The sequence below is a fragment of the Cetorhinus maximus genome, chromosome 6 (assembly GCF_964194155.1).
Source record: "Cetorhinus maximus chromosome 6, sCetMax3.hap1.1, whole genome shotgun sequence".
NCBI classification, from domain to species: domain Eukaryota; kingdom Metazoa; phylum Chordata; class Chondrichthyes; order Lamniformes; family Cetorhinidae; genus Cetorhinus; species Cetorhinus maximus.
The window spans coordinates 10,441,253-10,457,103 of record NC_135884.1 but is presented as its reverse complement, the minus strand read 5'-3'; the positions used below and the strand labels follow the sequence as shown (position 1 = coordinate 10,457,103).

Sequence of the window (15,851 nt, the reverse complement as noted above, 5' to 3'; positions counted from 1 at the left end):
CACATGTAGGCCAGACCAGCAGATTGCCTTCCCTCAAGAACATTAGTGAACCAGATGGGTTTTTACAACAATCATTTTGTGGTCATCATCAGACTTTTAATTCCAGATTTTTATTGGATTCAAATTTCACCCTCTGCTGTGGTGGGATTTGAACCCAGGTCCCCAGGGCCTTACCCTGGGTCTCTGGAATACCAGTTCAGTGACAATACCACCATACCACCACCTCCCCAGAGGCATAGGTCTCCCTTGCTGGGAGGTAAAATCCATCAGGGTTGGGATGCGGCCCTTAAGTAGCCATTTGTTGTCCACTTAAGGGTCTTAATGGGTGGGCCCAATGCCTCCACCCGCCCCTCGTAAAAATCTGAGACAGGTCGGAGGTGGGCGGGTAGCTGGCGGGCAGGCCATGCGTTGCATGTTAGGAGTGCCACCCCTTTCCTACTGCCTTCGAACCTGCTGAGAGGGGAGCATAAAACCCAGCCCTCTGGTTTAAGCACTAACTCCAGCAGTGAAGTCCACAGCCTCACAAACCCGTGTGTGAAGAAAAAAGCCAGTGAGAGGAGCTCACTGCACCTTGTGGGACCCGAGGAAACCATTAATTATGAAACAGAAGAGTGCAAACGCACATAACACGTGGAGAGCAGGATGTAAACAGGGCTGAAGAGCTACAGTTTACAATGGGAAATCCGAGACAATCCTGATAAAATGGATGGGGGAACAGTAGGTTGGGTTTTAATCTGAAATACATGACAATTATTCTTAAACATAGGACAAGTCCATTGAAATGGCTGAGTGATATTTTCCCCAACATACTTTATTGTAGACAATAAATCCTTTGCACTTACAAATGGGTCTTTTCCCTTGAGGGCACATTCCTCCTCCTGACCAGGCAGAGCTGGCCAATAAATCTGAAAGAGAACAAGGAAGAGGATCATTAAACTAGTATTAAATAGCAATAAATCCAATAAGTGATTCATGCACAGAAGTGGAGCAAGTGTCAGATGTTGCCCCAAAGTGTGTTAATCACCAATTAACCCTCCCCCATCCATGTTGGTGCAATGTGATCTATACAAAGAATATTATTTCTCCTTACTAGTTAAGCACTCAAAAAAAAAACCACTTGCATTTATATAGCACTTTACCACATTTGAGTATTTCAAAGCACTTCACACAATGGATTACGCTATGAGTTGCAGTGACTTGTATAAGTAAAACCACAGCATCATTCTGGGCCATCACTGCTCCACAGAGGACATAGGAACAGGAGGAGGCCAATTAGCCCCTTGAGCCTATTCTGCCATTCATTGAGGTCATGGTTGGACTGTGACCTAACTCTACATACCCGCCTTTGCCCCATATCCCTTAAGAAAAAGATTTAAAGTCAACAACTGACCCAAACTTCCACTCTTTCACCCATAACCAGCTGGGGCTCAGTGGGTGCATTCTCACCTCTAAATCACAAAGCTCTGAGTTCAAGTCCCACTCCAGGCCTTAGGTACAAAAACCACGGCTGACAACCCAGTGCAGTACTGAGGGTGTGAGGTGCTGTCTTTCGGATGTGATGTTAAACCCCATCTGCCTACTTGGTGGATGTGAAAGACCTCATGGGAATAGGGTTGCCAACTCTGGCTGGACATATTCCAGGAGATGTCGGCGGAAGTGATGCCAATTTCACGGATAATGGTGACCTATGTAATTGGTTGCATTTATTATAGCTTCAGAGGGGACAGTTCATTTAGAAAATTTTCTTGTGTTCAGAAGAGTTAGTTAAAAGCAATTTACTTGAGGAAAAAAGATAACTTAAAAAAGATAGCACATCAAATATGCCTTAAAAAAAATTTAACATCAAACTTTCATTTTAGCAGAAAATAAAAAATGGTGATATAATGGTGATAAATTTATTATACAATCAATCAATATATTATTAAAAGTTCCATGTGTGGTATGCGCTCTTTATTCACTAATATTATTTCTTATCACAATTTTGAGTAGTATTTTTTGTGTCAACATTGATGGACTGGCTGTCCAAGGTATGAATATGAACAGAGATACATAAATACAAATCCTGCCCCACATCCTTTTACTGCTGGGAAAAACTAGAAAATCTCAATCTCAACTAAGCTGCTACTTATACCCTCTGACACTGCCATATCCAGCCACAACTTTCTCTCTTTACCTCGACTTCCAGCGCTTCACTTGCGACAAGTCATGTCACTGCTTCCCCACCTGGTTGAAGTGTCGTCTGGAAGTTGTGTGACCTGCTCTTCACCCAGTACCCCACTCTCCGCCACGCAGGGAATAGAGAGACTACATTTCTCAGCCAGCGCCACAAGACCCTCCTTCCTGGTTTGTGGGGGAGGTGGGCTGATGATGCTTGTGGACCAAACAGGCCCACCTCACTCTGGCGTCAATGAAACATTGTTTTAAGATTTCTTTGGCAACCGGGAGATTTAAAAAAAAAAAAAATTTTGTTCATGGGATGTGGGTGTTGCTGGCTAGGCCAGCACTTTTTCAGAGGGCATTTAAGAGTCAACCACATTGCTGTGGGTCTGGAGTCATATGTAACACAGCAGATTTCCTTCCCTAAAGGACATTAGTGAACCAGATGGGTTTTTATAACAATTGGCAATGGTTTCATGGTCATCATGAACTTTTCATTCCAGATTTTTGTTGAATTCAAATTTCACCATCTGCTGTGGTGGAATTTGAGCCCAGACCCCCAGAGCATTACCCGAGGTCTCTGAATTATTAATCCAGCGATAATATCACTACACCTCTGCCTCCCCCAACTGATGCTGATTCCAGGAGACTCCCAGCCATTCTGGAAGGGTTGGCGATCCTACATGGGAATAATTACGAGGAAGAGCTGGGGAGTTATCCCAAAAACAGATTATTAACAGGTGACTATCACAGTGTTGCTTGTGGGAGTTCACTGTGTGCAAATTGGCTGCTGCATTTCCCACTTTGCAACAGTGACCACACTTCACAATTACTTCATTGGCTGTAAAACGCCTAGAGACGTCCCATGTTCATGGAAAGTGCAATATAAATACAAGTCTTTCTTTTCTTTCCACATAAAACTGTTTCCTAATTTCACTCCTGAAAGGTCTGGGTCCACATTTTACACCATGTCCCCTAGTCCTAGACTCCCTAACCAGAGGAAATAATTTCTCTCTATTGATCCTGTCAGTTCCCCTGAATATCTCAAAACTCTAAATCACCGCGAGCCCTCTAAATTCCAGGGAATACAACTCTCGTTTGTATAATCTCTCTTTTTAACTTAACCCTTGAAATGAAAGTACCCTTCTAGTGAAACTCTGGTGCACTCCCTCCAAGGCCAACATATCCTTCCTAAAATGAGTTACCCAGAAGGGAATACATTTCTCCAGGAAGCGGCTTTCCTTTTGGGTGATGCTGGTTGAGGGGAACAGGAGCAGAGAGAAGGTCCTGGCTGTTGTTCAAATTACCCTTGAACAGGCAAATGGTCCCTCACCCCAAGAGGGGCAATTCTTGATATTGCAGCACTACCTCAATACAAGGGGATATGGCAATGTAGTGGTTATGTTTACTGAACTAGCAATCTAGCAGAATGCACGTTCAAATCTCACCATGGCAGTTTGAGAATTTGAACTAAGGTTTTAAAAACATGGAAAAAGTTGGTACTCTATTGGTAAACGTGACCAGGAAGCTGTCAGGTTGGCATAACAAAAATCTAGCTGGCTCATTATCATGCTTCAGGGAAGGCAACCTGGCATTCTTACCCAGTCTCACCTTCAGTCCCACACCAGCGTTGCTGACTCTTAACTGCTCTCTCAATGGCATCGCTTCACTATTCTTAAAATAAATGCAGGGTGGGCAATAAATGCAGGTAGTGCTGCCCACATCGTGAGCATGAAGCAAAAGGAAAGAAAGGAGCAGACTGTAACTCAATCCCTGATACATAATTTCAGGCAGGTGAATAAAGCCACAACAGTATAAAGCACACGGCGACAAGTGTTACCACAACCAGACTACACCTTCAATGTGACCCAGTGTGGATGGAGTTGGAGGAAACAGCAGCAGAGCAGAGAGCAGCTTAATGAAATACAGTGTTGTAAAGAAAACTCATTTTCTTAGGCAAGAAATAATCTTGCACCATTATATTTTCTTCCAGACCTGTTTCTGCTGGGTCTACTCTGCATTTACAATTCGGCATTATCAACGCTACATTTGCGCTATAATAGACTACACTATACTAAATTACACACTGCACCGCATTACACTTATACTACGGTTATTGTTCAGAAGCTCCAGGATTATGGACACCCCACTTTACTCCTCACTCCACATCTAAGAGCTATAGAAGGCTGCAGCAGCAAAAAACTAAAACAATGCTTTAGTGACAGCGAGAAATAGCTGAATTTGGAATGATTCTTCAATATAATTTAGGATTTTTTTGTGCAGCACACTTTCTGGTAACAGGTCACCTCTCCCAGTTGTCACCTATCCACCCCTCCGGTTGTCACCTATCCACCCCTCCAGTTATCACCTATCCACCCCTCCCAGTTATCACCTATCCACCCCTCCGGTTGTCACCTATCCACCACTCCCAGTTATCACCTATCCACCCCTCCAGTTTTCACCTACCCAGCCCTCCGGTTGTCACCTATCCACCCCTCCAGTTATCACCTATCCACCTCTCCAGTTGTCACCTATCCACCCCTCCAGTTATCACCTATCCACCTCTCCAGTTATCACCTATCCACCCCTCCAGTTGTCACCTATTCATCTCTCTAGTTGTCACCTATCCACCCCTCCAGTTATCACCTATTCATCTCTCCAGTTGTCACCAATCCACCTTCCACATGGTAACGGTCGTGGGTTTGGAAGGTTCTGTCTAAGGAGCCTTGGTGAGTTCCTGCAGTGCATCTTGTCGATGGTACACACTGCTGCCACTGCATGTCAATGGTGGAGGGAGTGAATGTTTGTGGATGTGGTGCCAATCAAGCGGGCTGCTTTGTCCTGGATGGTGTCAAGCTTCTGGAGTGTTGTAGGAGCTGCACTCATTCAGGCAAGTGGGGAGTATTCCATCACACTCCTGACTTGTGCCTTGTAGATGGTGGACAGACTTTGGAGAGCCAGGAGGTGAGTTACTCACCACAAGATTCCTAGCCTCTGACCTGCTCTTGTAGCCACAGTATTTATACGACTAGTCCAGTTCAGTTTCTGGTCAATGGTAACCCCCAGGATGTTGATAGTGGGGGATTCAGTGATGGTAATGCCATTGAATATTAAGGAACGATGGTTAGATTCTCTCTTGTTGGAGATGGTCATTGCCTGGCACTTGTGTGGTGTGAATGTTACCTGCCACTTGTCAGCCCAAGTCTGGACATTGTCCAGCTCTTGCTGCATTTGGACATGGACTGCTTCAGTATCTGAGGAGTCATGAATGGTACTGAACATTGTGCAGTCGTCAGCGAACATCCCCACTTCTGACCTAATGGTGGAAGGAAGGTCATTGATGAAACAGCTGAAGATGGTTGGGCCTAGGACACTACCCTGAGGGACTCCTGCAGTGATGTCCTGGAGCTGAGATGACTGACCTCCAACAACCACAACCATCTTCCTTTGGCCCCAACCTGCGAGGGTTTTCCCCCTGATTCCCAATGACCCCAGTTTTGCCAGGGTTCCTTGATGCCACACTCGGTCAAATGCTGCCTTGATGCCAAGGGCAGTCATTCTCACCTCACCTCTGGAGTTCAGCTCTTTTGTCCATTTTGGAGCAAAGCTGTAGTAAGGTGGATAGGGGCAATATGTGGTAATCAGCAGGATGTTTCCTTGCCCACGTTTGACTTGATGCCATGAGACTTCATAGGGTCCAGAGTCAATGTTGAGGACTCCCAGGGCAACTCCATCCTGACTGTATACCACTGTGCCACCACCTCTGCTGGGTCTGTCCTGCTGGTGGGACAAGGCATACCCAGGGATGGTGATGGTGTCTGGGACATGATCTGTAAGGTATGATTCTGTAAGAATGACAATGTCAGGCTGATGCTTGACTAGTCTATGAGACAGCTCTTCCAATTTTGGCAAAGCTCCCAGATATTCGTAAGGAGGACTTTGCAGGGTCGACAGGGCCAGGTTTGCCGTTTTCATTTCTGGTGCCTAGGTCAATGCCCGGTGGTCCGTCCAGTTTCATTCCTTTTTACTGGCTTGTTAAAACTGAGTGCCTTGCTAGGCCATTTTAGAGTCAACCAGATTACTGCACGTCTGGAGTCACATGTAAGCTAGATCAGGTAAGGACAGCAGATTTTATTCCCTAAAGGGCATTAGTGAATTTACAACAATCGACAATGGTCTCATGTTCACCACTAGACTTATAATTCCATATTTTTATTGAATTCAATTCCACCAAAATTGGATTTGAACCCAGGTCCCAAGAGCATCACGCTGGGTCTCTGGATGACCAGTCCAGTGACAATACCATTACACCACTGTCTCCGCACACATAAATATGGACACGAGGTTCCACCAAACTCACTTCACTTGAGGAATAGAGAAGGAGAGAGAAAGAAAGAAGGAGAATTCCTAACCCCATTATTTTTGATTTTAAGAAGAGAGACTGAAATCTATGGAGGCCTTCTTTGAAACAGGCCACAATTTCTGCCAGTTTGGTCCAAGTGTAAATAGCTCCACATTCCATTGCAATGAACTAGATAATTCCAAACAATCCACAGCAATGAAGTTGAAGCTGAACGGTTACCAGGGGAAACTGACCAAGCAGCTGGAGCCTCTACTGACATCGGACAACCTGAACTTTAAAGACCCTCATGAGCTGCTCCTGAAACTCATCTGTTTGCTGGACCCCAGGAAGACTATATTGGAGTTGTCAAATGCAAAGGAGAGATCAAATTCATTTGAAGAGTCATTCCTTTTCATGTAATTACGATCTTAACCAATGTCCAGATGCCTGTGTTTAATAATCAGGATCGTCTCTGTTGAGCAGGTAACATGGCGCCCAACCCCAATCCACTCATTCATTCTCATTAAAATTGCTCCCATTACCCCAAAGCCTGTCCACCATCTACAAGACACAAGTCAGGAGTGTGATGGAATACTCCCCACTTGCCTGGATGAGTGCAGCTCCTACAACACTCAAGAAGCTTGACACCATCCAGGACAAAGCAGCCCGCTTGATTGGCACCCCATCCACAAATATTCACTCCCTCCACCACTGATGCACAGTAGCTGCAGTGTGTTCCATCTACAAGATGCACTGCAGGAATTCACCAAGGCTCCTTTGACAGCACCTCCCAAACCCACGACCACTACCATCTGGAAGGACAAGGGCAGCAGATAGATGGGAACACCACCACCTGGAAGTTCCCCTCCAAGACATTCATTTTCCTGACTTGGAACTATATCGTCATTCCTTCACTGTGGCTGGGTTAAAGCCCCGGAACTCCCTTCCTAACAGCACTGTGGGTGTACCTATACCACATGGACTGCAGCGGTTCAAGAAGGCAGCTCACCACCACCTTCTCTAGGGCAACTAGGGATGGGCAATAAATGCTGGCCCAGCTAGTGAAAGCCACATCCCGTGAATGAATTTTTTAAAAAGCATTTTTGCCTTGATCAGTACTACTTGAAGCATGGGATAATCTCATCTTCATTGCTGACCTCTCTCTTGCCCAATCTCCATCGAAGGTGACATTTCTTTTGCCCAATCTCCAGTGCTGATATGAGACAGTCACTATCCTCTTTTAGTGTTGAGGCCCATGAAGCTGCAATAGTGGCATGGATAACACGTCTTTCATCGGAGGTCCATGTGACACCCGTGTCTTTGAGAACTGGGCACACAATGGCAATTAGGGATGGGAAAGAAATCTGGCCTTGTCAGTGACGCCCACACCCCATAAAAGAATATTTTAAAAACTCTAAGCCGAGACAAACATTGAATCATCTAATTAGCAATAGAATATGGGTTGGGTCAACTGGAGAAATTGTCTTTGTTTCTGACCTTTTCTCAAATTTCCCTTCATTTTTAAGGTTATTTGGACTTGGGATTTTCTCATTTCCTTTCATACTTATTATATTTTACTTAAACGCTTGCCTTAGGCTACAATGGCCCTTATGTGAATAGCCATCCCTTCAAATTCTCCCGGGCCACAGTTTCGGTTTCCCTCACTTCCCGCAAGATTATAGAGAATTATTCTTCATATCAACGCAAGAAATCTTTGTCATTCGGCCAACGTATCTGGTGTATTTGGAATGGATGAGCATGTGAGGGATGAGATGGGACAGGGCAGGGGAGTTGCATTACACACAGATGTACAAGTTAACATAAGGGAGTAGGAATGCAAACAAACCCTTGGAGAATGCGTACATATCTGTATTCCTGCAGCTCATCACATCGCATGTCCCTGTGGAGGTTTTACATTATATGCATACAACTGAAATGAGAATCTGGTTTGGATTGATACAACCACAGCCAAATTTTGTTTAATGGTTTCTAGGTCTGCAAGTGATAGTGTTAATGATATGTTAATTATACTGTTAAGATACGCGGATGGAAAGCATTGTTTAATTGTGCACTTATAAAGAGAGACTTCTTTCCTGTGGCCACGAGGAGCCTGTGTTCCATACGTACCTGGATCGTAGTAGGTTGCACCCCCTTTATAATTTTTTTTTGAAGTTGTTGTTCTTTAAGTTTTGGCTGTACTTCGGCCCCACACTCCTGATCTTTGGCCACTCGGTGTGGAGGGGGTGGGCAGGGAAGAGGACCTCCTTATAAGACTGCTCCTGGGCCTGGCCAAGCTGGTCATTAACAGGTCCAGGCAGCAGGTGGTCAAGGCGGTTATCCAGCCCGACTGTCTGCTCCTCTCCCGCGGATATGTTTGCAGCTGGGTATCCTTACAGAAGGAGCACATGTGTACACTGGCCTGACTGAGGCATTCCATGACCAGTGGGCAACGCAGGGACTGTGGTGCGTCACTGGCCCCCCCAAAACCATATTTTAATTTGATTTAAAAAGCTTCTTTTAAGATTTGTCCTTTGTTACAGCGCCCTTTAAAGGGCTATCACTTTAACTTGATTTATTAATTTGTTAATTTGCCCATTTGTTTATTGTAGTGCTCAAGACACTGCTGGCCAAGATGGCCATTAATAGGTCCAAGCAGCGAGCGGTCGAGGGGTTCATCGGGCCTGATTGTCTGCCTCCTTCCGCGGCTATACAAACATATATGGGACAATCAGGCCCGTTGACCCACCAACGTCCTTGGAGAGGGAGCACGCAGTGTCTGTGTGAGGCTTTCCACGACCAGTGGGCACCGTAGGGGCTGTACTCCATCATCGGCCCCCAAAATGACACTCCGATTCAATTTGGCAAAGGTTCCTTTAATTCTTTTCCTTACTTACAGTGCCCCTTAGGGGCCATTGTTTGGTTTATTTGTTTACTTGGCTTTTTTAAACCGGTTAATTGGATAATTGATCAACTGAGAAGAGTATAAAAGAGAGACTGCTGGGATACTGGCGTGGTAGTAAGAGGCAGATATATGCAATCTGTGAATAAACCCATTATCTAGAAAAGGATAAGTGCCTAGTTTCATACTTCACTAACTGGCTTGGGATCGAGATAACAAATAGAGCCTCAAACTGCTATATCCTCCTTCCGGCCAACTTGCAAAAAACAGAAATGTTCAGTCAGAAGGTGGATATGCGTTCCAACACCTCCACTTCTTTCCTGAAGGAGAGGCTCCTTGGCCTATAAAAAGTGGTTGGTTCTGATGTAGTAAAGCACCTTGGGATGGTTTATTAAATTAAAGACACTCTATAAATGCAGGCTGTTGTTGTTGATGTAATTTAGAATCCTGAGAGGTCATGAGGAGATATTTTGACACAATTTAACAGAAGCCCATTGATTGTTCAAACTGTTAGTTTAAGTAGGCTGAAAATTGAGCAGATAAAAGCAAAAAACTGCGGATGCTGGAAATCCAAAACAAAAATAAAAATACCTGGAAAAACCCAGCAGGTCTGACAGCATCTGCGGAGAGGAACACAGTTAACGTTTCGAGTCCATATGACTCTTCAACAGAGCTAAGGAAAAATAGAAGAGAGGTGAAATATAAGCTGGTTTAAGGGGGGAGGGGGGGTGGGACAGGTAGAGCTGGATAGAGGGCCAGCGATAGGTGGAGATTGCCAAAAGATGTCACAGACAAAAGGACAAAGAGGTGTTGACGGTGGTGATATTAGCTAAGAAATGTGCTAATAGGTGACATTAAGGGTAGAAAGCAGGATGAGCAAGGTACAAATAGCCCTAGTGGGGGTGGGGGAGGCCTGAACAATCCCCATCCACCACTGCTGTCCTCAGTCTAGCTGAACTTGTTCTCTCACTGAACAATTTCTCCTTAAACTCCTCTCACTTCCTCCAAATAAAAGGTGTGGCAATGGGTACCCGCATGGGACCCAATTATGCCTGTCTCTTTATGGGGTATGTGGAACATTCCTTGTTCCAGTCCTACTCAGGCCCCCTCCCACAACTCTTTCTCTGGTACATCGATGATTACTTCGGTGCTGCTTCATGCTCTCGTCTGGACCTCGAAAAGTTTATTAATTTTGCTTCCAATTTCCACCCCTCCATCATTTCCACATGGTTCATTTCTGACACTTCCCTTCCCTTCCTTGACCTGTCTCAATTTCTGGTGATAGACTGTCCACCAATATTCATTACAAGCCCACTGACTCCCACAGCTACCTCGACTACAGCTCCTCACACCCCGCTTCCTGTAAGGACTCCATCACATTCTCTCAGTTCCTTCGTCTCCGTCACATCTGTTCTGATGACGCCACTTTCAAAAACAGTTCCTCTGACATGTCTTCCTTCTTCCTTAGCCAAGGTTTTCCACCCACAGTGGTTGACAGGGCCCTCAACCGTGTCCAGCCCATCTCCCGCGCATCCGCCCTCACACCTTCCTCTCCCTCCCAGAACCACGATAGGGTTCCCCTTGTCCTCACTTATCACCCCACCAGCCTCCGCATTCAAAGGATCATCCTCTGCCATTTCCGCCAACTCCAGCATGATGCCACCACCAAACTCATCTTTCCTTCACCCCCCCGGCGGCATTCTGCAGGGATCATTCCCTCCGGGACACCCTGGTCCACTCCTCCATCACCCCCTACACCTCAACCCCCTCCCACGGCACCTTCCCATGCAACCTCAGAAGGTGCAACACCTGCCCCTTTACTTCCCCCCTCCTCACTGTCCAAGGGCCCAAACACTCCTTTCAAGTGAAGCAGCATTTTACTTGCACTTCCCTCAATTTAGTCTACTGCATTCGTTGCTCCCAATGCGGTCTCCTCTACGGTCTGTCCGCAAGCATGACCCAGACCTCCCTGTCACTTGCCATTTCAACACTCCACCCTGCTTTCATGCCCACATGTCCGTCCTTGGCCTGCTGCAATGTTCCAGTGAAGCTCAACGCAAACTGGAGGAACAGCACCTCATCTTCCGACTAGGCACTTTACAGCCTTCCGGACTGAATATTGAGTTCAACAACTTTAGATCATGAACTCTCTTCTCCATCCCCAACCCCTTTCCAATCCCCCTTTTTCCAATAATTTATATAGATTTTTCTTTTCCCACCTATTTCCATTATTTTTAAATGTATTTCCATCCATTGTTTTATCTCTACCTTTTAGCCTATTTCGATCCCTTCCCCCCACCCCACCCCACCCCCACTAGGGCTATCTGTACCTTGCTCGTCCTGCTTTCTACCCTTAATGTCACCTATTAGCACATTTCTTAGCTAATATCACCACCGTCAACACCTCTTTGACCTTTTGTCTATGACATCTTTTGGCAATCTCCACTTATCACTGGCCCTCTATCCAGCTCTACCTGTCCCACCCCCCCTTAAACCAGCTTATATTTCACCTCTGTTCTATTTTTCCTTAGTTCTGTTGAAGAGTCATACGGACTCGAAACGTTAACTGTGTTCCTCTCCGCAGATGCTGTCAGACCTGCTGAGTTTTTCCAGGTATTTTTATTTTTGTTTTTGTTTTGAAAATTGAGCAGGCTTCTTCCTAACCGTGCAATCTGCTCCATCTGCTTTGCGTCTATTCACTGTACTCAGCCAATCCAAGATGCAGGGAGAGGACAATCTCTCTCTTACACTCCCACTGGGACACACCCACTGGGGCACAGACCATAATAATGGGAGCCTCAAAATTCTGGGAGGCCTGTTCCTCTGCAGAATGGGACTTCCGTCCGCCCATTTGCCCTTACACTGATTCCCGTTCACCCATCGCCCCTGGGCTCCGCTGAACCTACTTAGCTCCCGGTTCAGCTACATCTCAAATTTAAAATTCTCAACTTTGTGTTCAAATCCCTCCATGGGCTCACCCCTCCCTATCTCTGTAACCTCCACCAGCCCCACAACTCTCCAAGAACTCTGCTTTCCTCTAACTCTGGCCTTTCCTGCCACCCCTGGTTTTAATCACTCCACCATTGGCCACTGTGCCTTCACCTGCCTAAGCCCTAAACCCTGGAATTCTCTCCCTGAAGCTATCTACATTCCCTCCTCCTTTAAGACTCTCTTTAAAACCTACCCCTTTGACTGAGCTTTTGTTCATCTGTCCTAATGTCTCCCTCTTTGGCTCGATGTCAATTTTTGTTTGATAATACTCCTGCGAAACACCTTTAGACGTTTCGTTCTGCCAAAGGCACTATATAAATGAAATTTGTTGTTTGTCCCACCCCCAGGTCTTGGGGACAGGGGTCAATTCCATGTGGAAGTGAGAGTTAAAGGTCCAGCAGGTTTTACGTCCTGAGCCGCAATTGGACCCGGCTGGTCAAACGAAGCAAAGAAAGAACTGGTATTTACGTTGCATCTTCCACAATCGCAAGACGTCCCAGACAGGTGCTTTCGAAGCCTGATTCCTGCAATGGTGAGCGAGGCTCCAACTCAGCCGTCTATCCGCCTATAACAACCTGCACAGAGAGTCACTGGGAAGAACTTGAACACGGACTGAGAAGAGAGACATTTTGCTGAAGCTTTTTGTCTTGCACTCATCAGGACAGAAACAGGAATGGGGGCAGGAGTAGGCATGATAGCCTCTCAGACCAGCTCCACCATTCAATAAGATCACGGCCGAACTTCTACATCTACATTCCCACTGACCCCCCCCACCCCATATCCCTTGATTCTCTCTCTATCAATCTCCATCTTGGATATACTCAAAGGCTGAGCTCTCTGAGGTAGAGAATTCCAAATATTCTCGGCTTTCTGAGTCAAAAGAAAGGCTTGCATTTATATAGCACCTTTCATGACCTCGGGACGTCACAAGGCATTGTACAGACAATGAAGTACCTTTTGAAGTATGGTTACTGTTGTAATGCAGGACATGCGGCAGCCAATAGGTGCACAGCAAGCTCCCACAAACCCCAATGTGACAATGACCAGGTTATCTGTTTTAATGATGTTGATTGTGCGATAAATATTGGCCAGGACGCCAAGGATAATTCCCCTGCTCTTCAAAATAATGCAGTGGGATCATTTATTTCCACCTGAGGGGGCAGACAGGCACTCCGTTTAACATCTTATCTGAATGACGGCATCTCCCCATTGTAGTCTTAAATGGCTGCCCTCTTATCCTTTGGCAGTGATCCCTGGTTTAGACTCTGCAGCCGGGAGAAGCACAGGGCTTGATTTTCAATCTGGGAATTTGACACCTAGATAATTTCCAGGTTTCCGCAGTCTTGAAACGTAAATGCCCTAATTGGGATGGTAATGAGCTGGGCACCCAACTTGTGGCGTTGAGCATTACCAGGAAGCAGGAGCTTCCTGCAGAACTCAAAGAAAATGGTACCCAGAAGCTTGGGGGGGGGGGGGCCGAAAGCTCAGCGTTGCTTTCTCCATGGCAACGCTTCAGCCAATCAGAGTCGAGTTGCCAACCAATCAGCACCCTTTTCTCCCGTGGAATAAATTGTTGTGATCATTTGAAATTTGACATTCTTGTGTTTGTCCTGATGAGTTCAAGGTGACAAGCTTCAGCAACTCTGTCTCTCTATTCAGCAATATTCAAGTTCTGTACTACCAACTGACTGTTTTCATCATTGAAAAAAAAACCCCTTAATTTTGCCCTGGATTGAACATGACAGCTGTGCCCTAATGTGTACCAGACGGTTCAGGTTCACCAATTTACAAACTGAAAATTGCCTTCTCACCGTCTCGGCCTGTTAACAAGCCCCTGATTAAGCTTAATTACGGTTTTATTTAGTGTGTAATGTACCTTTAAGAATAATACTGGTTAGGCAAGATCACCTGATCTGTAGTAACCAATAGGAGGGCAGTGCAGGCTGCCTCGGCAGTTAGTGTAGAGATAGAGTTGGAGTTGAGAGCACACGTGTAGTTGCTGCTGAGTATATTGTAAATAAACTTAAAGTTTCCACTCAAGAAGTGTCTGAAGTTCAACTCTATTAACCGGCCACCCCACAGCACTTAACAACCCATTAATTGGAGCCAAGAGGGTTCCCGACTCCCTCCCTTGTTCTCACTTTGAAAATTCCAGGGTGTCCCAGGAGTGTCGGGGCGTGGATGTGCCATTGAGGAAGGCTAACCCCAAATCACGCCTGGCTCCTGCTCTCACCCCCCGCGGGCAATTGAAAATCTCGGTCTGCGTTTCAGCCTGAACCTTGTCCAGCCCTCTTAAGAATTTTCCATGTTTTAATAGGGTCTCCTTTCGTTCTTCTAAGTGCCAGAGAATTCGCATTCTAATGAATCTGTCCTCATGGACCAACCCTCTCATTCCAGAATGAAGTGAAGAAAGGCGGGAGATATCTCATGTGGAGCACATTGGCAGTGGAACTGAGTGGCCTGTTTCTGCTCTGTAAATTCCATGTAATTCCATATAAGTTGGCCTGATTCCAGGAAGTTAAAACCCTATCAATTCCCCCAACACCACATTACCTTGTGAGTGACTCATTCTGAATGGATTCCTGTATGGTCCTTCTTTTGACAGTAACAAATCTCTGAATTATATACGTTCGTGTGCTAATGGGACAATCTGTCACTGCATACAATGGCTGTGGTCACACCCTCTAGTTAGGACAGCTCTTGGCTCGGTTGCCATCACTGCATGGCCAAGATCAGCACCTGATTGTCATTGTTTCATTAAACACTGCAAGTTTCTCTGCTGAAAGAGCTCCATTTGCATGCTTCGCAAAATACTTAACTCACGTAATCCACTTCAAGTTCGTCTGGTTGACTGCCAGCCTCAATAATTATGATTGGCTTTGATTGAATAGATATAGGGAGAAATGGAGCAGTAAGGTGGGGGCGGGGGGGGGGGGGGGGGGGGGGGGGGGTTGGGGGTGGAGGGAGGAGGTGGGTTGTGGGGGGGAAGGGCATGTCGGTAACCAGGGGACACAGAATTAGTGTATTTGACCAGAGAGCCAAATCTGAAGTGATAACAGGGATAGAGTCAGAGGTCTACAGCACGGAAAAAGGCTCTTCGGCCCATCGAGTCTGTGCCGGTCAAACAAGTACCTAACTATTCTAATCCCATTTTCCAGCACTAGGCCCATAGCCTTGTATGCCATGGCATCGCAAGGGCACATCCAAATACTTCTTAAATGTTATGAGGGTTTTTGCCTCTACCACCCTTTCAGGCAGTGAGTTCCAGATTCCCACCACCCTCTGGGTGAATGAATTCTTCCTCACATCCCCTCTAAACCTCCTGCCCCTTACCTTAAATCTGTGCCCCCTGGTTATTGATCCTTCCACCAAGGGGAAAAGTTCCTTCCTGTCTACTCTATCTATGCCCCTCATAATTTTATACACCTCAATCATGTCCCCCCTCAATCTGCTCTGCTCCAG

At 46.0% G+C, this 15,851-nt stretch overlaps 1 protein-coding gene across 1 annotated transcript in view; it reads right to left on the bottom strand.

Annotated features, from left to right (window-relative positions):
- The window catches only part of LOC144681516 (semaphorin-3G-like), a 152,282-nt gene that overhangs the window by 58,827 nt on the left and 77,604 nt on the right, over positions 1-15,851 (bottom strand). Inside the window, 1 exon segment of the mRNA XM_078543158.1 lies at positions 843-905. Within this exon segment, the coding sequence (XP_078399284.1) occupies positions 843-905 (63 nt within the window).